Source organism: Oreochromis niloticus, linkage group LG4 (assembly GCF_001858045.2).
Source record: "Oreochromis niloticus isolate F11D_XX linkage group LG4, O_niloticus_UMD_NMBU, whole genome shotgun sequence".
Taxonomy (NCBI): domain Eukaryota; kingdom Metazoa; phylum Chordata; class Actinopteri; order Cichliformes; family Cichlidae; genus Oreochromis; species Oreochromis niloticus.
The window spans coordinates 22,499,440-22,519,747 of NC_031969.2; the positions used below are offsets into that span (position 1 = coordinate 22,499,440).

At 40.1% G+C, this 20,308-nt stretch overlaps 2 protein-coding genes across 2 annotated transcripts; one reads left to right on the forward strand and one right to left on the reverse strand.

Moving 5' to 3' along the window:
• Window positions 1–206: 206 nt before the first annotated feature.
• On the reverse strand, window positions 207–4,989 carry LOC100692150 (acyl-CoA synthetase family member 2, mitochondrial). Its single transcript, XM_003442118.5, has 16 exons — window positions 4,747–4,989; window positions 4,188–4,383; window positions 3,553–3,681; window positions 2,967–3,020; window positions 2,675–2,793; window positions 2,369–2,531; window positions 2,158–2,253; window positions 1,927–2,078; window positions 1,743–1,831; window positions 1,589–1,665; window positions 1,391–1,498; window positions 1,154–1,305; window positions 927–1,068; window positions 641–751; window positions 485–553; window positions 207–385 (listed from the first exon to the last, which is right to left on the reverse strand). The coding sequence occupies exons 1-16, from the start codon at window positions 4,866–4,868 to the stop codon at window positions 335–337; spliced, it is 1,830 nt and encodes a 609-aa protein (XP_003442166.1). The 5' UTR covers window positions 4,869–4,989; the 3' UTR covers window positions 207–334.
• Window positions 4,990–8,655: 3,666 nt separating this feature from the next.
• Window positions 8,656–13,156, forward strand: atp5pd (ATP synthase peripheral stalk subunit d). Its single transcript, XM_003442117.3, has 6 exons — window positions 8,656–8,808; window positions 10,318–10,456; window positions 10,776–10,872; window positions 11,689–11,760; window positions 11,973–12,035; window positions 12,891–13,156. Exons 2-6 carry the CDS (start codon window positions 10,335–10,337, stop codon window positions 13,020–13,022), a joined length of 486 nt encoding a protein of 161 aa, XP_003442165.1. The 5' UTR covers window positions 8,656–8,808; window positions 10,318–10,334; the 3' UTR covers window positions 13,023–13,156.
• Window positions 13,157–20,308: the final 7,152 nt, after the last annotated feature.

The following is a 20,308-nucleotide window of genomic DNA, read 5'->3' on the forward strand; positions in this document are numbered from 1 at the left end:
CAAAGCATCGTTTTCCCAAAGGTTTGTTTTGTTTTGTTTTTTTGTCACACTGCACAATGGTACAATTTGTCTTTTAATTCAGTGAAATATTGGTGTTGTCATAGATCTTTAAAAAAACAAAAAAAACAGAACAGTTCAGCAACTTAAGTTTCATAGTTTGGTTAAGAAAGTTTTATGGTTGGTTAAAAAAAAAAAAACCAACAACAATGTAATAATAAGCTTTATTTATATAGCACCCCACAACTACAATTTAAAAAGAACAATTTAAAAAGAACAATTTAAAAAGAACATGGAAAAAATGCATTTCAGGTGCTCTCCAACCGTGGACACAAAATTAAAGGCCCAACTTCTTCTCCACTGTTTCCTTTAATATGTTCTTCTTGATCTAGAAAAATATTTCATTTCATATCAATTATGCAGTATAGAAGTATATAAATACATGCATACTGGAAACAGATGGCATGTTTGTGTGAACGTTTCCTACCTTTCCAGACACCGTGAGAGGGTAGCTGTCCACAAATAACACATAGTGTGGGATCTTGAAGTGAGAAAGCTAAAGGCAGGAGGGGGCAAGCTACAGTCATGCTTAAATTTAAAGTGATTACAGGTGCTGGCAGTCTTGTGTTTTATCTCTTCCTACCTGGCCTTTGCAGAAAGCTCTTATCTCTTCTGCGCTGGAGCTCTGACCCTCCTTCAGCTTGATGCAAGCACAAACCTGCTCGCCCAGCCGCTCATCTTTCACTCCTACCACCTGAAAGCACGGCAAGGAAGAGCTGCAGTTTATACCGAACACTACAGCTGATTAATGCGTATTCTCAGAGGCTGCTTATTGTTTACAACAACCAAAATAGTATTTTTTTAGCTCTATACCCACACAGAGACTCTACTTAGTACTCATATGCTGCCCCCCAGTGGTTTAATCTTACCTGCACTTCCTTTACTTTGGGATGCTTGTAGAGAAATTGCTCTATTTCAGCAGGATAGATATTCTCTCCTCCTCGAATGATCATATCCTTTATGCGTCCTTCAATGGAGCAGTATCCCAGACTGTTCAGACTGGCTGTGTCACTGTACAGACAAAAACTACATTTCCCAAACTGCCCTCTACTCAACAGTTACTGTATCTAGGGACATGTATGAAACTCCGCCTTACCCAGTCCTGTACCAGCGGTCTTGGGAGATCACCTCTCGGGTTTTCTCTGGCTCGTCCCAGTACCCATGCATCACACAGCTGCCTCTGATCAGCAGCTCACCCGAGGCCCCAAGAGGGACAATCTCTCCAGTAGTGGGGTCCACCACTTTAGCCTGAGGTTAAGGCATGCAGAAATACCACGTGTCACTGTGTTAGAGGGATGTGTAGATGAAGGTTTGTGTGGGAAAGAAATTATACCTCAGTGTGACCCAGAACGCATCCTACAGTGTTTATCTTCAGCTCCTCGTTGTCTTCTGGGAACCCAAGAAATGTAAGAGGACTATTTTCAGTTGTTCCATAGCATAACTGGAAAAAAAATGATGTGCATATGTTGCTATGTGCTGGCACGTGCTTTTCCTGTAAGTTTTAGTGTTATCTGAAGAGGTATCATCTCACTGTTATCTCCTTCATATTCATGTCTGTTGTCAGTCTTCTCACAATCTCTGGAGGGCACGGAGAACCTCCCATGACCCCTAAAAATGCAGTAGCAAATATGAAGTGTAGAAATGACTCCAAATTTAACCCATTAATATGTCTTTTGGTTTCTCACCAGCTTCAACTGAGGACAAATCATATTTCTGTAAATCTTGGCTTAGCAGATCAGTGAACATGGTGGGGGTACCGTACACAAAATTGCACCTGGAGTAAAACAAAAGACATGGATGGTAATCTGTGAAAGTGCTTATTCTTGTACAGCTGGACACTTATGATAGTGAAGATGAGTGGTGCTGTACTTTTCACTTTGAATGGCCTCTAGATTGGCAAAGCTGTTGTAGGCTGCGGAAGGAAAAACTAGCGTGATGCCGTGAACTGCCATGCTCATTCCCCCAAGCACGGAGCCGAAGCAGTGGTAGAATGGAACAGGCACACACACTCGCACCCGAGGCTGATGGTGAATATAGATAAGGAAGTAATTCACTATTATTTGTGCTTTCTTCTTGTTAGTAACATGTACATGAACTTACTCTCCATCCGTAACCGACGCGGAGGCCCATAAAGTAGGCATTATTTACAATGTTGTGGTGGGAAAGCACAGCTCCTTTCGGGTTCCCAGTCGTACCCTTACACAAATCAATGACCAGAATGATTATTAGATCTTTTTCAATGCTCTAATTGTTGTTACAGGTCAATATGATACATGTGTGCCCCAGAACAAGTTGAAACGCTGAATGTTACTGATGTGAACTGAATGTTGATGGGGTCATCGAAGGAAAGCTTGCTCTGCAGATCCATCAGCTCTTTGTGATGCCGACTCTCCCCTGCTTGCATCACATCATCTACGTGGAGCATCCCTGGCTGTCTGCTGTCGGTCGCAATCACCATTTGCAAGTATGGCAACCTAAAAAACCCATGACCATATCTTTGTCTCAAATCCTAAACAGCTTCAACTTCACACTATCAATTTTTTAAGAGTAATAAGTAATAAAAATGTTTCATAGTCCCTTAATATCAGCAGAGGAAGGACATTTGAATCTGACTAACCTGGAGCTTTTAAATTTGCCTCCTGGTGTTGTGCCAATCTCTGGGCAAATCTCCCTCAGCATCTCACAAAATCTCTGGGTTTTAAAGCTGGTTGGACATACCACTGCCTTACACCGGACCTAGATGCAACAAATCTGTTTTAATACATTCAAATTGTTATACGCTTGAATAATCCAGTAAATTATCAGTAACCAATGGAAGTACAGCATAGAAATTGTAAGCAAGCTAAAAATTTCTGTTCAGTTTCAATTTCTATACAGGCTATTGTCCCAGTAGGGCCAACCGACTGTACCTTTAGTAGAGTGAACTCCACTTCCTTTACCTGATAGGCTGGGTTCAAGGGCACCTGCAAAGATAACAGTTCAAAGAAAAAAGTTCTATCCATGCAAAGCTTCACTGTCTTTTTTCAAAAGACTACAAAAAGCATACCATATCATTTAATTCAATTTTATTTACAGAACACCAAATCACAATAACAGTTGCCTCAAGGTGCTTTATATTGTAAGGTAGACCCTACAATAATACATACAGAAAAAACCCAACAATCATATGACCCCCTATGAGCAAGCACTTTGGCAACAGTAGTGAAGTGAAGCAGTGAAGACAGGATAAAAGACTAACAAGTATGATTCAATGCAGAGAGGTCTATTAACACATAGTGAGTGAGAAAGGTGACTGATCATGCACATTATATTATAGGTGATGATGACAGATTATTTTTGAGCTGGTAAGCATAAAATTGTAAGATTACCTAATAGCTCCTCTATGCAACTGCCAGGTTCAAAGTCCTTGTCACTTACATTTGACTGTGTTTGATAACACAAGCTAGGGTTCTGTAAAAGCTGTTTCAAGGGCATGTACACAGCTCCTGCACTAACCAGTATAATTCCAGCCTTGGCTGAAGCAAACTGGAAAAGGATCCACTGATATGTGTTTGGCCCCCAGACTCCCAGTCGATCGCCTCGCTTCAGCCCCAGAGCAAGGAGGCCTGCGGCAGCCTTGTCAACCTGCACAAAAAAAACAACAACAAAAAATACACACAACACTTCCGAAAGTTAAAAATTATTAACAGGGTTCTGTGGTAAAAAGCAGCAAACTTCAATAAGCTTCTTCTGTCTTTTCTTTTTGTTTTTAAGTCTCTTTCTGATGTCAGTAAGATGGGCTTTTTAACACAGCTAATCTTATTTTTTAATGTCTTCAAAAGACAAACTACAGAAGGTGCACAGATAGTCACTATCAAATCGGGGTTAATACTTTCCAGGAACCGCATTTTATATCCATGTTTTTCTTAAAATGATGTAATCAGGTTTAACAATCAACCAGATATTTATGCAAAGTCACCACTGAGAGTAAAGGTCCTCCACCTCAGATCTTAATGGGAAAAGCCCATATTAATATAATTAAAACGTCAGATTCAACCACTAAAACAATAACTAAATACATATAAATAATGTGTAAGGGTTGTCACATGCATGAAAAAGCAAAAGCTAAATGGATGAAATCTGACACGTACGTCTTGTTGAAACTGTGCAAAGGTTTTTTGGATGCCATCCTGTACAAAGATCACAGCTTCCCGCTCAGGCCAGCGTTGGGCAGTTGCATCCAGACTCTGACTCACAGTCAGGGGGAGTAGGGAGAAGGAGGAGGTGCCGTGGACATAGCTGGTGGTCAGCGATGGGTTTTGAGGAGGACTGTCCACGTGAAGAGCCCTGATATAGAACACAGGGTTCGGAGATCAGATGGTACGACCTGTGAGTTTAGTGCATTTTTAGTGATATTATTGCCGATAATACCCAGGTGGAATCCACAGGTCGCAATTGTCATTAATGAGGAGATTGTTCAAATATTTACCTTTAAGTCAAATAAATAAAAAATACATTCAAACATGCACCAGTGCACAGTAATCAAGCTCAGTCTCACTGTTAAAGGCTAAGAACAATCAGGGCATGAAATGACTAACGCAAGTAAAATAATAGTTTTGAAGAGCCAACGCAATGATAAAACCTAAAAAAAATGAATCTTTATGCTGCTCAGTATTGCACATGTGCTAAAAATTAGTCACATAAACTTACCGGCACCACTGCAGTAAAGCTGCGGAGCATGATTTCCACATGTGGCTGTGCTTGAGTCCATTCACACATCTGAGACTGTGGGCACAGGACCCGAGCAGCAAGGATGAAATCGGTGTCGGCATTGCACTCAAGCTGCTGACTGACAGCTGGATCTAAGTAGAATGAAACTACATCTAGGTTGCAAAATGCTGGGTCTTGTAAAAAAACAAGTAAGACTGCTGACTGCTGGTTTGCTGTGGTTGGATTTTATTACTTCATGTGTAATCTTTAACTTCCACACATCCTCACTGGCTGACGTACGTGTATATTCAGGGTTAATCATTTCCAAGTTAATGTCAGTGGTTAATTTTAGCGCATTCAGGATTGCAATCTTTGATTTCATTCATATTAAGTGTTAACTCTGTGCACGATGCACCACAGGCTCATGAAACCAAAGACAAAGTCAAAGCGTATTCACCAAAATTTTGATTGTCGGCTTGCGTTCCCCTTGGAGGAGTTTGCCAGGACTACAGTGATCTTCTGATAGTGATCACTGATCACTTATCTCTCAGAGTCTGTCAGAAGAAATGCACAGTTGTCTGATACAACAGAGCAGCCTACACTATACAACAGCGCATATGTAGTCAGTATTAAATTCAAAGTTCAACATTTTTCTTTGTAACTAAGCTGTCCTCCTGTCATTAACCATGTCAGTCTGTCTTGTCTGTGCAATCATTCAGTGTGAGTCGCTGCAGTCCAGAGCGGATTATTTATTATTCACAGTTATCCACATGTTCAGGTTATGTGAAATGCTACTAAGATTGTTTTGTTTTTGTTTTTGTTTTTTTAATAACCAGCATGAGCACCTCTATAAAAGTAGAGGTTTTGGCAGTTTTCTGGTGAGGAGCATTCAGGTGTATGCTAACACAATCTCACACTCTTCCCCAGCAAATTCACTCCAAGGTCAGGCAAAGCAATGCTCAGTGACAGTGTAAAAAAAACAACCAAACAAACTAACAAAAACCAGGAAAAAGGAAAAAACATATCAAGTGGTCCAAAGTCCACACCTCAACCCAACTGAAATGCTGTGCTGGGACCATAAGAGCTCACCCCATATTAACAAAGAATAATCTTTGTTAATATGGGGTGAGTAACAAAGATTATTCAGGCTCTAGTTGGAAAATCAAAAAAAGCGAGGCTCTGATTGGGAGAGCCTCGCCTCTAAGGGGTTTAAGACTGATTTCACTGTGTGATGCATTACTGACTTACATGCAGGTTTGCAGTATGTTGATCCTTTTGATGTTGGTGTGAAGTTTGAGATCATGTTCAGCAGAAAGATTTGTTATCCCAGAGGCATCACCAGTTCATCCTCCCCCAATCTCTACTAAAGCGTCTTAATAAAAAAAAATGTTACAGTTGTAAAATAAAGTTTCTCATTTTACCAGTATTTTTTCTGGCAGTGTTTTGTTTTCAGGTCTCTGAAAGATATTAATTATTAGAAAAGCCTCTGATTGGTCTATTTTGGCTTGAAATCAGGAAAAAATTAAACTAATTTCAATTTATTGCAAAAATTACCAAGTTCTTGGTTCATATCATTCAGCTCTTTAGAGTAAAGCTGGAAAAACTAGTAAAGCGCATTCATGCCAAATTACAGCTATGTACTTGCATTTATTATCAGAATAATTCATTTTAGCATTGAATGTTATGTTTAGTTGATTTCTATTTATTTTTTCCTTATTTCTTTGCTTCATTGTACTATTTGTCCTTCGTCCTTATTGGTTTTTCGCGATTGTTACACACGGATGAGTTAAATTATTCTATTTGTGATAAAAAGGAAGGAAGGTAGAAGGAAGAAGAAGATTGTACTTTGGTGGACGATGAAGTGTGATAAAGTGATTAGACATCGAAATAAGGCTTTTAAGATATTAAAGAAGGATCACAATTTTCAGAATTTCATTGAATATAAAAGATTACAAGCTAAGGTAAAAAGAACCATTAAAAATGAAAAGAGGGACTTCTGGAGGGGGTTTTGTAATTCAGTGGGGAGGGAGACAAAAATACAGAACGTTTGGTCAATGATTAGAAGGATGAATTGTATGAAAATGGAGTATGGTTATCCAATCTTGAGGGATGGAGAGGTGACAGCAGTAAAAGATGAGAAAAAGGCAAATGTGTTGGCAAAAACTTTTGTTAACATCCACAGTTCAGGCAATGTTAGTGAGGAAGGGCGACGAGGAAGAGAAATGACAATTACAGAGAACAGAGACTTATTGGAACTGGTAGAGGATGCAGATGATTCATTAAATATTCCTTTTACAAAGACAGAACTACTTCCGGTACTCCAGAAATCTAAATTATCAGCACCAGGAAAAGATCAGGTATGCTATATCATGTTAAACCAACTCAGTGAGTCAGCTAAAGATCTTTTGTTAGAGTTGTATAACAGAGTTTGGGAGGGTGGGAAACTGCCACAAAGCTGGAAGGAGGCTGTGGTGGTGCCAATACGTAAACCAGGGAGGGATGACACAAACCCAGGAAATTTACAGGCCTATAGCTTTAACATCAAATGTCTGCAAAGTAATGGAACGAATGATAAATGAAAGATTAATATACTATATAGAAAGTAAAGGCTATATATCTAAACATCAAAGTGGGTTCAGAAGAGGGAGAAATACAATGGATCCGGTATTGTATTCGGAACATGAACTCAGGAAAGCAGAAATAAATAAAGAGAGTGTAGTTGCAGTGTTTTTTGACATAGAAAAGGCTTACGATATGATGTGGAGAGAAGGCCTACTAATTAAAATCAGCAAATTGGGTATCAGGGGGCGGATGTACAGGTGGATAATGGATTTCTTAAATGGAAGACAAATACAAGTGAGGATTGGGAAGGTTTACTCTAAGAAGCTCTCAGTAGAAAACGGTACACCTCAAGGGAGCATAGTGAGCCCTTTGTTATTTTCTTTGATGATAAATGATGTGTTTAATGATATAGAGGGAGGGGTGGGATGTTCGCTTTTTGCTGATGATGGCGCAATATGGAAGAGAGGGAAAAATATAGAGCATATTGTAAGGAAACTGCAGGGAACAATTGGAAGAGTTGAAGAGTGGTCTTATAAGTGGGGTTTAAAATTTTCAGTTGAGAAGAACAAGATGATGTTTTTTACAAGGAAAAGAGTTGGTAAGGATGTCAAGCTTAAGTGTACGGTCAAGAATTAGAAAGGGTGAGTAAATTTAAGTTTCTTGGATTGTGGCTTGATGAAAGGGTAGCATGGGCTGCACACATTCAAAAAGTGGTGGACAAATGTAAAAAAGTATTGAATATAATGAGGTGTTTAGTTGGGAGGGGAGCGGATAGGACGTCTTTGAGGGCCACATACACTGGGTTGGTCAGATCGATACTGGATTATGGATGTGTAGCATATAACTCAGCAGCAGACACAACTCTGGTAAAGTTAGACCATATTCAGTATCAGGCACTAAGACTTTGCACAGGTGCATTTAAAACAACTCCAACAGCAGCTTTACAGGTCAAGATGGGAGAGATCCCATTAGGAATGAGAAGAGAACAGCTCATACTTAATTAATGGGCAAATCTACAGGGCCACGGACAGGATCACCCAACACATGAAGTACTCAAACCTTGCTGGGAGAAAGAAAGGATGGAAACGAAGAACTTTGGATGGATTGTGGGAAGACGAGCAACAGAATTTAAACTGGATCAGTTAATAATTAGTCAAAGAGTACCGTTGCCAGCAATACCTCCATGGATACTTCCTGATGCCACAGTAGACTTAACATTGTTGGACAAGAAGAATAAGGATAAGGCATTTATTTTAAACTCTCATACAGTACAGGCTTACATTGACCAATATTATAATCATGTTCAAATATATACAGACGCCTCAAAGAACACAGCCGGACAACCTAATGTAGCAGTTGTGGTCCCGCCACCAACACTCCATACCAGTTGTTGGCGGTAATGCACCTTTCAGTTGTTTGCCAACCGCCGATAAAAAATGTAGAAGAAGAAGAAGAAAACAGTCTTCCGCTTCCTGTCGGTGGTCTGTCCCTGTGGAATTGGTATGTACATGAAGTTCAGATTTATCAAAACAAGGCTTAAAACTAATTGCCAGAGTCTAATCTTGGACAAATTATTCAAAGTTGTTCACAAAATGTTATAAAACGACAGCAACGTAGAAACTGTGTTTACTGCGTGTTATCCTCGGGATGCTTATGCTGCTAATGTTTAGCTACGTTTTAAGTTCATTAGACTGAAGGCACATTGCGTTAGCTGTATAACATAAGTGTGCTGATGGGACATTTTAATAAGAACAACAATAATAAATAAAAAATAATCTGTGAAGAAAATCAACCCTTTAATCGCTCTCACTGAGCAATAATTTACCCAGAAAGTTAAAGCAGCATCGTTAATGATTGTAAGGTGATAATCAGTATGGAAATTATCTTCAGACAACAATTACATTATTTTAATTAAAAACAAATAAATAAATATTAAAAAGCCTTCTGTCCGGTCGCGCACCTTTGTGTTTCTGTAACATAAATCACAAGCCGATATTTTCCCTATGACATCACCGATTAGCCTCACCGACTTTCGGGTTTCCCTGCATGATGCTGTTCACCCAGTCAGTCTAACATGGGCAGCTGTATGCTTAGTGTTCATTCTCCATTTTTAGACAATGATCAGCTCAATGTGTTTTAAACATACCAGGATATTTTAAATATTCCCGAACACTTTCTTTGATGTGAGATTGGTCATCACTGCAACTATTACACATACACGTATCTGCACCCAGAGTGGGTGTCAGCCCATGTTACGCTGTCATTGTGACAGTCAACCCGGTTAACCTGTGACACACCTACACCTGGAATGCTTTCCGAAAGTACCTCCTGTATCCTAGTCCTAATCTCTTTTCCTAAAATCTTACAAGGAAAAGTGGATAGGAGAATTTCTCAGGACTTAGGAAAAGAGAACAGCCTTACACTTGTCTCTCCATAACGATGTGACTCCGGATGTCCGCCGTGTTGAAACTACAATATGCAGAAGATGGACTACAAAACGCCTCAATGCGTTCTAACCCCGTTGTTTTATGGGGTGATTTAAATGAAAAAGCCTGTGAAAAATATCCCTTCATTACAAAGGCTGGCATTTTAAAGAAGGAAGGACATTTAGGGTCAGATTTACTAATGTCTGCAGCAGCGCAGAGCCTTCTTTTGACGTTAAAAAGCTGCTGGATTTACTAAATGGCCTCAGTGTAAGTTTGTCACCTGAAAGTTGGGAACAGAAGTATTTTTAGGAGTTTCACTTTCAGGAGAAGAATGTTTAAATGAGTCAAGCAAATGTAAATATGTTTCTTATGAAAACCAGTATAAACTTTTTATGGAATACATTTATTTGTTTTCAGATTTTGTTTAGTATCTTTCTGATGACTGAAGTGTTGCATTAAAAGCAGCCAGCACAGGAATCCAAATTTAAAGCTGAAATTGTGACAGCTTCAGTCCCTGCGTTGTCTGTTTTACCAACACCAGTTAATCTGAAACACCGGTCTCCGGCCTTGTTGTCCCCTTCAGCTCACACATTCCTAAACATGGCTGGGAGACGAGCTGCGCTGAAGGCCATTGACTGGGCGGCTTTCGCAGAGAGGGTGCCGCCCAACCAGAGGACCATGTTCAACAACCTGAAGACACGAAGTGATGCCATCGCTGCCAAGTGTGTATTCAGTCTTCAAACCCTGCTCCAGCATTTGACACAGGCGCATTGCACCCATAAAATAGCCTAATGTGAAGTCACCAGCATGCTCTTCTTTGCCACCCGTGTCATACATGTTTGGTATTATTTCTTAGTATTTAGTTAACTGTAATTAACCTTATTTAGACCATTTCTGAATCTGTTATTGGCATTGTATGCTGAGTATGCCCAGAATACACCTATGAAAGTGTACAGATTTTGTCAATAGGGGCTTTTCTGTCATGTCTTGTCTGTTTACATGCATTGTGATGACAGTAAGTTAGCTGTTGTGTGTTCACAGACTCACCTCTCTACCCGAGAAACCTCCTGCTATTGACTGGAGCTACTACAGATCTGTTGTGGCTAAAGCAGGCATGGTGGATGAGTTTGAAAAGAAGGTAAGCCTGCCCTAAATGTACCGATTCAAAAGAAGTTGGGACCCCACGCAACATGCAAATAAACATAGAATGCAATGATTTGTAAATCTCATAAACTCATTTTTTATTCATAGTAAAACCTAGAAATGTGTTTGAAACATGTCAAATATGAAAAATCTACCACTTTTAATAAAAATATTACAATTATCGTGTTTTACCACTGTGCAACAACGAGAGACCAGTTGGTGGAATTTTGGGACGATAATGTTTTTCCATTCTTGTTATTATGTCTGTTGATGGGTAAACCTCTGCCCACCTTTCCTTTTGAGATTCTGCCTATCTAAGCTGCTTTTTATATAACCAAGCATGCAACTGACCTGTTGCCAATTAACCTAATTAGTTACAAAATGAGATGTTTTATTAGCAACGAATTGCAAATGAAATATGATTTGCATTCTGTTCTTGTTTACATTTTAAACAGCGTCCCAACATTTTTAGAATCGGGGTTGTAGTGCCTCTACAATAGCTTTAATGAAGAAATGTTAACATCATATTAATATTAATGATATTTTCCAGTTACAGGCTTTTGGCAAAATAATCATGCATTTTAATTTGCACTATTTTTTTCCAGCATTTTTTTAAAGTTTCAACCAAAACAGCAGCCAGATTCAGTTTAGTTACAGTTTTTAACAGGGGTTAGAAACATTTGAACCATTGCTTTAAAATACTGGGAAAAAATTAGGCAAAACAGCAGCTGTGCTTTGTGTATTTTGCATACTTGTGGCCTTTTTTCCAGTTACTTGAATGTATAAATCTTATATTTGATGTGTCCCGCAGTTCGGTGCCTTGAAGGTCCCGGAGCCTGTAGACACTCAGACAACAGTTATAAATGGTCAGGAGGAGGAAGCGGTGAGTGCCTCTGTTTGAAGATGGTGGATATAAGAATGTGTGTCCCATCCTGAACATAAAGCTGCGAAGGACAAAATCCAAAGTTTAATTTTGAAAAAAAAAAAAATTTTCAAGCACAACATAATCACGGATAATGAACATGCACATGAATGAGTCTTTTCAGTATTAGTTTACAGCAGTTAGTGAGCCATTTATGTTTACTTGTCTTCCAGAACAAAACAGCCTCTGCCTACGTTGAAGCATCCAAGGCTCGTATCGCTCAGTATGAAAAAGAGGTAAGCCTTAAACTTTTCATTTGTTATTTTTGGAGTGTTTTTTTTTTTTTTTAAGTGAAATTTAACTTTTGCAACACAATCTTCCCTTAAGCTCAAACATCAGGCTATTTTCCAATAGCACCTACTGGACTTGACTTGGTTTTTAAGGTTTTGCATTAGGTGTTAGTACCTGGCAGCAGTCTGTCAGGAGCTGGAGCGGAAACACAGGAAGCGATGACGGGATTTTCACTTGCCTCAGGGGTCCAGAAAACATTTGCCACACCCGAGACAACAGGTGACTGCAGATAAAGTGCACTGGGGCGCAGAGCGTTAACGTCACAGAAGTAATTAGCAGAAAAGGTCGTTTGGAGCTCCACCTGTTTGAGGCGAAGGGCAGGCTTCAGATACTCTGTAATCATTATAGTATTTATCCGAGTTGCACTGGCAGCCTCCGCTCCCGCCTCAACACTTTTACTCCCAGAGGTACCAACTGTGTGAGGCTCCTGTATACGTGTCTCCACCAACTCTGACAGCCACACTTGGCACGCATTCAGAGGTAGAGGAATATTAAATAAATTGGCAATCAACAACAAATCTCCCTATGTACATCGATTCAGATTGTCAATGATGCTGTGCACACTAAGAACATTTGCATAAGCTGCTCTTCTTTCTTCTTCACTCTGTATGTATCAGATTCAGGTGGATATTCAGTAGCACCCAGCCCTTCTGAGTATCGGGTGTTCTTGGAAAATTGGCAGCACATTTTATTCTGAAGGAGAGAAAAATCTTCGGAGACATTTCCACTTAAGCCCTAGTAGGGTTTATTAGAGCCATGTTTTTTTTCTTTTTCCTGATCATCTCTTCTTCCTTTCCCAGCTGGAAAAATTCAAGAACATGATCCCATTTGACCAGATGACGATTGAAGACCTGAATGACACATTCCCAGAAACAAAGCTGGACAAAGAAAAGCATCCTTATTGGCCACACAAGCCCATTGCTGATCTGTAAATTCACCACACTATCTAAATTCCATATGCTGAGGAAAGATCTGTCTATAAGTCTGTATATCAACTTCTCAAGAAATGAAAGCATCGTGTGTTTTATTTCTTTGTAACTTGGCGTAATTAAATCCTGAAATCGTGGCTCCTCTGTCTTGTTTTTTGTGGTCATCAAATAGCGTCAAAGTTCATCAGTGTTCACAGACCCATTATAAACAACCTCTCAGATCCCTCGCAGGCAAACAACTGTTATTTTATTACAGGATTTCTTCCCAGGCGTCATGAACTCAACTTGATACCTTTGACTGTGTTTTCTTTCTAAATTTGGTATGAAATATCGCCCGGCTCTCACTGAAAACTCGACCCTTGTGGATACAGTTTTTAAGCACACACTCGGCCAAGTCACACTCAGCAGAAAGAAGAGTACAGTTTCCCTCTTTCGTGGGGTCGGTGTTGCCTTTGGGGAACCCGCAATGCCTCGTCTTTGTCAGTTTTCCGCATCAGAAAGGCAGACGCAGCTCTTCCTCGTTGTATATTTACTTCTGTGTGTAGCTAGGTAATGCCTCGATGTATGAGTACATGCTATACACTGTTACATTAGACAGAGTCAAGCAATCCATCAGTTTGTGGACAGCGATGTCTGCAGAAGAAATGATCATCCAACCCTTTTATTATGCAGTGTCAGTCTTGTTCAGGCTTTGTTATGACTACAGTATAAATCCACATTTCACCACAGATGGAAATATGAGCAGTCTCCCTGGGACTGGAGAGAGACTTTAAACATAAAGCCTGCTTTCTGTGCTCTCACTGCACTATTATTATGGCTTTGGTTTGTGGCTTAATGTTGTATGTAACTCGGTCCATCACTGCAGGCTTAATGGCGATAAGTACGGGAATGTACCCCAACCTCGACACTATCATTGTCTAAGGACAGAAAGCTGCTGCATTAAGAGGAACCTGCAGGGGGCGACATTGGGCTGAAAAAGCATAATCAAGCGAGTCAAGCCCACGGAGTTCAGCCATGAAACAAAGAGTAAAAACATTGCTGTACCAGTGTTTTTGCCTGTTTAAGCCTATTTTACTATGAAATCAGGACATTTTCTCAACCATGGCCAACTGTTGGCAAACCTCTACGAGTAATTCAAGTACATTTATAAAGCACCTTTTACAGACAAGGTCACAAGGTGCTTGACACCTAAAAAGGATACACAAAAGGAAAACAAAACATATATATTAAGGAACACACATGACCAAAAGAATGCCTTAAGCATAAAATAATTACGAGGCACCAGCAGTAACCTGCGCTCCAAAGACGTAACAAACAACTTGGAAGAGTAGGTCAGTAAAAGTTTGGAGAAGGTCTGTGGTGTCTTAACCATTCAAAGCTTTGAGAATTAAAACAAGAACTCCAAAGCTAAGAGGAAGCAGAGTGAAGATACTCTAAAATATGAGAGAGATGAAATCCCTAGCTGCATTTTAGACAGACTGCAACTGATCTAAAGATGATTTTTCACGACATAGGAGCATGAACAATTTCTCCAATTCCACCTTGGAAACAATTCATCTTATCTCAGCAGTGTCCCTGAGATGAAAAGATCAAGTCAGCTTCCTGACATGAAAGCCTTAAAGGCAGCTAACTGTCCAAGATAACCCCCAGTGTTACACAAGATTTTAATCTACAGAAGATCTCGCAGATCCGAGGTATTGTTTGATCTTTGGGATGAAATATCTGAGCTACTGTTTAGTCAGAAATGTAACTGTGGAAAATGAGCTTTTAGCCAACACTTGATGGCAGCCTAATATGTCTTTAGATCTGCAAGTTTAGAAATCTGGTTAGGTGGGAAAGAGCAGAACAGCTGGATGCCATCTGCATACAAGTGATTTTAAAATTTGCAACTACTTGTATAAGAGGTAACATGTAGTATGGGTCCCTAAAGAGTGTGATCCTTAACAGTACGGTGAGCGTCAGCAATTCTTTTCATTGACTTAAAGAGTAATGCCAAACAGTAATATAAGACTGGCAAAATTGCATGCAGATAGATTGCACAATAAAAGGAGATTCGTGAGGATTTTAATTCTAAACAGAAAGCAACAAAAAATGGTAAGCAGACTGCATTTATGCTTCTAGTCTAACTCGACCACTCAAAGCTCTCAGAGCCACAGTCACCCACTTTGACGTGTTGACTGGAGGAGCTGGGAATCAAACCAGACTTCTAATATATGGAAACCGCGGTCTGTCTTCTCCTGAATATTGAACAAATATGTTAAAACGATTCAATTTAAAGATAAAATGAAGAGTAAGATTAACGTTTCGGCCTTCAAAAACTAGAAATGGAAATCTTCAGCCAGCTTCACATTTTTAGCAGAGTGGGCTCCCGTGGCCTCATCAGTCCACTCTGATTTCTCCCAGTAAGACATTCCACAGTGGAGCGGTGATAATCCTCCCAAAATCTACACAGGATGTCACACCAGCGCTCGTCTCTTCAGTCTGCGACTGGGCAAACTCGACGTGACGGTGCCGCCACCTGTGCATACAGCCTCGACACAGCTTTCTGGAGTAGATACCAAAGAGTGAGACTGAAAAAGAGAAGGAAAGTGAAACAGTCTGAAAAAAGTCTGTGGGGATAAATTGTTGGCAAAAACAAAGCAGGGGGAAAAACAAAAACAGGCTTCTTTTTTTTTTCTGTTGATAAATGAGACCACAAACATATGTGTTTTATCCCCTCTCAGTCTGTAACTCTGTGTTCTTATTTTTCTGCTCTGCAGTGCAACACAACAGGTTCCCCGACTGTGATTAATGGTCAGTGGGAGTCACCTGTGCTAAGCTACTATGTGAAACAGCTACACACATATGCAAGTGTGAGTGCATGACCCCCTGTAGTTATACTTTCCCTTGCCTCAGCCATTCTTTTCCCAGCTGACCATTCAGCTGTTGCCAACACTTGTCTGCTTATTAACTGTTGCCACGGCTCAGGACTCGGCACACTGTTTTACAGCCAGTAATGATTTTAATGAAATCCCTCTGCTCCCTTGTGGCGTGTTACCTAGAATACAGAGTATAACATGTTTCAACAACAATGTGTATTAAAAAACTGAGCCAAGATGAATTGGAGGACATAATCTTGGTGTCAAAAGAAAATATCTTAAACATCCAGAGTGCTGTCCAAAAGTCTTGAGTCACCCCTCCTTTCTTTATATTGTAAATGTGAAAATACGAGCAGCCATGTATTGAAACGTGCAAACAGGTCAAAATACAGCATATAGGACAATCATATCAATTCTATAAATAAAAAAGACAATTCTTGTACAATTCTAACAAACCTCAAAGTTAATATTAGGTTTGACCTTTGTTATTCAGTATCTTGTTTTTCTCATTCTGAAAAATGAAGTCATTGTGAATCTGATGCTTCAGTTCTTTTCCTATTTCTTAAGAAAATCACTTTCAGATATAGTTCATTGACTGCAGATATTTTTTAGGCCTGCCACTTTTACAGTTTCTTCAATTTTTTAACGTAGCTGTTTGGGAATCATTTTTGGGTGGCAAAAATGCAAAAAAAAAAACCAGAGAAACAAACAAAAAATGATCATTAGTTGTAGATTAAGTTTGAAAATTAGGGAAGAATTAGTTGTTTTGCAACAGGCTGTTAGCAACAAAGTGCTTTAAAATGCAATTTTCCTAAGTTGCCTTTTATATGTAGACACAACACTGGTTGGACTTTTGAGATTGGTGCCTTTTTATGCTTAAACACGTCATAGACCAACGTTAAGTGGCTTCAAATAGTCAGGTACAAGGACTGGCTTGAAAATGAATGAAAAAGGATTTGATCTCCAACAAAAAACTACAAGCCTGGAGAACTGTTATAACTCAAGAACACTTTAAAATATTACAATAAAGTGTGGCTCCTTAAAAACAAAAAAGAAAAGAAGGGGTGGCTACGCAATTTTGCACAGTATTATAGAAACCTTGGATCCAAGGACTTTGGCATGGTTATTGCTATTGTTTGACACAAATAGTAGCAATGGAGCATAAGTCGATGAGGGTGGAAACATGTTTATTTGTTACCTCGCTAAATGTGACTTTTGCCACATTCATTTCTTGGTTTGTTCAGTGTTGTTGACATATTACTCTGAATTGTGTTAGCTTCAGAAACTGTCTCGCTGTCTGGACAAACAGTAATGTTTGTATATTAAACACAGGGAGGATGCACCTATGCCGTTGTCCCCCATTCAGAATCGATCCATCATTCTGTCCTCAGAGCAAACAGCTCACATCCGCTCCTGTGTAAAAATCTAAGTGTTCACTTCCTACCTATCCTTCACACAACCTATTATAGCCCTCATTTGGACATCCATCAAATGTCACATGTTCAATTACGCAATCTATCACGCTCTGCACTTGCGCCACCATGGGCTGATGATCTTTGTCATGCTACAATGCCCTAAAATGTGTGTTTCCTTTGGAGGCTAGAGGGCATGGCCCCGTCTACTCCAGAATTTAATGGCTGAATTTAAGCAGGAACCTTTTTTTTTCTCCACCTATCCAAAGGCCACAGCTCTGGTCAGAGGTCAAAGTGGGTTGGCCCGGTTACCAAGGAGGAGTCAACCAACAGGGCAAAGCAACTGGTGCTCACTGGGCTGTGCAAACAGGAGATCTTCCTCTCTGACCGATGCATCTGACAGGCCTGCGAGCAATGGGGCCTGAGCAGGTCACATTATCACAATTAGAAAAGAAGCAAGTGCTGATGAATGACAGGTTGTATAGAGCACACAACAACACGCTCATTCAACGGCAAGATTAAGTCAGGGTAGGTGTAACGACAGGATGGGCTTTTGTCATTCAGATCTGTGAATATTTCTATAATGTTCCAGTTACAATGTATCGCATCATTAAATGAAAGAAAGCAGGACCATGTTCTTATTAACTTGATGCAAAACATGCTCCTTCTAGCCAGTTCAAAGTGAAGCTTCATATCTATAAATCCAAAGCTTGTGTTGTTTTGTGTTTGCAAGAAAATATCAGTTCAGGGAGTTTCATCAACTTTCTAGGGGCTGCAAATCGTTCACAGCACGGTGACATCATGAGAAAGTTGTACCCCTGTTGACAAGTCCTGCTGTTGCCATGGGGCTGCTGGAAATGGCACTGTGGATCCCAGTAAATGAAGGTCGCTGGGGGAGGGGATGTGACGGCAAGCAAATAAAAGTGCCATTTGCTGCATGTTTGCTTGACGTCCTCCGAGCCAAAATCTGCTCCCTTATTGGGCCGCCGAGCATTGTGGGGGGAACTCAGAGTTGCTCCTTGCAGCGGGACCCCCCACTCTGGAGGACACTGGCATGTTTGCCGAGGGAACGGGGCACCTCGACGCTGCCTCTGGGACCCATGTGAGCTGACAGCAGCCGCACAGTCACTCATTGAGAAAGAGGACGGTTTAGGACAAAAGGCTGTCTTGTAGGAGCAGACTGCAGCACTAAATCACCATTCACACAAACAGAAATAATTAGTCATAATACAGACATCAGCCAAGAGGGAGTCATCTACATGATAAAACATAGCAGTCTGGCGTTTTTCTATCACATGCATGAACTCTATTTTCATCAGCAGACTTTGGCCAGTGCTACTCTGTATTTTAGTCTGGATGTGATCCCAAAACTTGTCTGCCAACTAGAAGATGGAGCGAAACCTTGTCTTGACAGGCTACCATCAGCCAAAACTAACCTACGGTGATCTCCAAACCATCTGATGAAGACAGCGTCTGGTTTGCTTAATGCATACTACACATTTAGTACGTTGGAACACGTTATTTCCCAATCCTCTTTGATACCTGATACTGAGACATGCAGGGCCATGCTCTGACCCTGCAGTTGCATTTTGCTATAGACACCCAACACCCTAGTCTTTAATCCTGCCATGCGGCCTTGTTGGGGGAGGTGACTGCAAGGAATTTTATGACTGGGAAACTCATGACCCACTGGGGATTAATAATCATGCAGGGAGGGGCTTTAACAGCTTGTTGAACCCCTTTTTCTAAGGTTTCATTTCTGTGTCTTGAAGTGGGATTACAATCATGCACAACAATGCAGAGTGCAGCAAAACTGAGCAATTTATTCTGTTCATCAATATAAGCAAACAGGTTAGACCAGGAGTGAGAACTCGTTTACAGGGGGCCACATACAGCCCGGTTTCATCTGAAGTGCGCTGGAACAGTAAGGCTATTGCCCAACAAGCTATTAAAAAACCTGCTTCCCTTAGTTTAAGTGCTAACATGTAAAATATGTTTAAGTACACATACAGTCCCTGGGATATCTTTAAAAAGACGAAGCATGTGTTTAGCAATATGTCTCAGTTTTTCCACATAATGAAGAAATGCTGCAGTAGCAGGCTGCAGTGTGGCTCTCTGGGCTTACACTGTGGGGAAAATGGACTTTATTTACTAAAAAGTGAAATAAATTATCAGTAAATTCACAGATTTTTTTTTTTACTGTGTAACAAATAAAAATCTATTGTAAATAGTGAAAAAAAGATAAATTTAAACTGAATACTGACAATTACAAAATAACTTTTTTATTTTTGTTTGTTTCTTTGTCATCTGACAGGCCACGGGTTCTTTCTTTATCAATACAAAGACTTTAATGAAAATACAGTTAAAAGTATAAACTTTGTGCTTTGAAATTTCCACGTTTTTCAAATTGAGTGGGCCAGATTAGTTCAGTTGGTGGGCAGGTTCTGGACCGCAGGCCGTATGTTTGTCAAAAAGGACCCCTAAAGTAGAACCTTTGTGCCACTGTGACCACTGCAAGAACAGTGAGTACAAATGCAATTTAGACTAAATACATGAAAGCACTTACATAAAAGTGCTTTACACAACATCCACCCACTCATACAATCACTTTTTTACTACATCTATGTGCTTTCTATCTAACATTCACACTTATGTGAATGAGTCAGTGAAAAAGGGGCAACTCAGACTTCAGTGTATTGCCCAAGGATACTTTGGTATGGAGACTGGAGTGCCAGGGATCAAACCACCAACCTCTGGTTAGTTGATGATCTGTGTTACCTCTATGGCACATATAAAGGAACTGTCTAAACAAGTCAGAAACTGAACTGTGAGATTTCAGAAAGATGAGAGACATCATAAATGAAGCAGTAAGACACAACTATGTTAAACATAAACTATCAGATATCCTTGAAAGCAGCCACACACACATTTCTTGATTCATGTAACCTTGCACTGAAGAGATGAATTCTCAGGCACACCAGAAGTCAACCTGTGCAGTGTCCACGAGGAAAACCAGAGC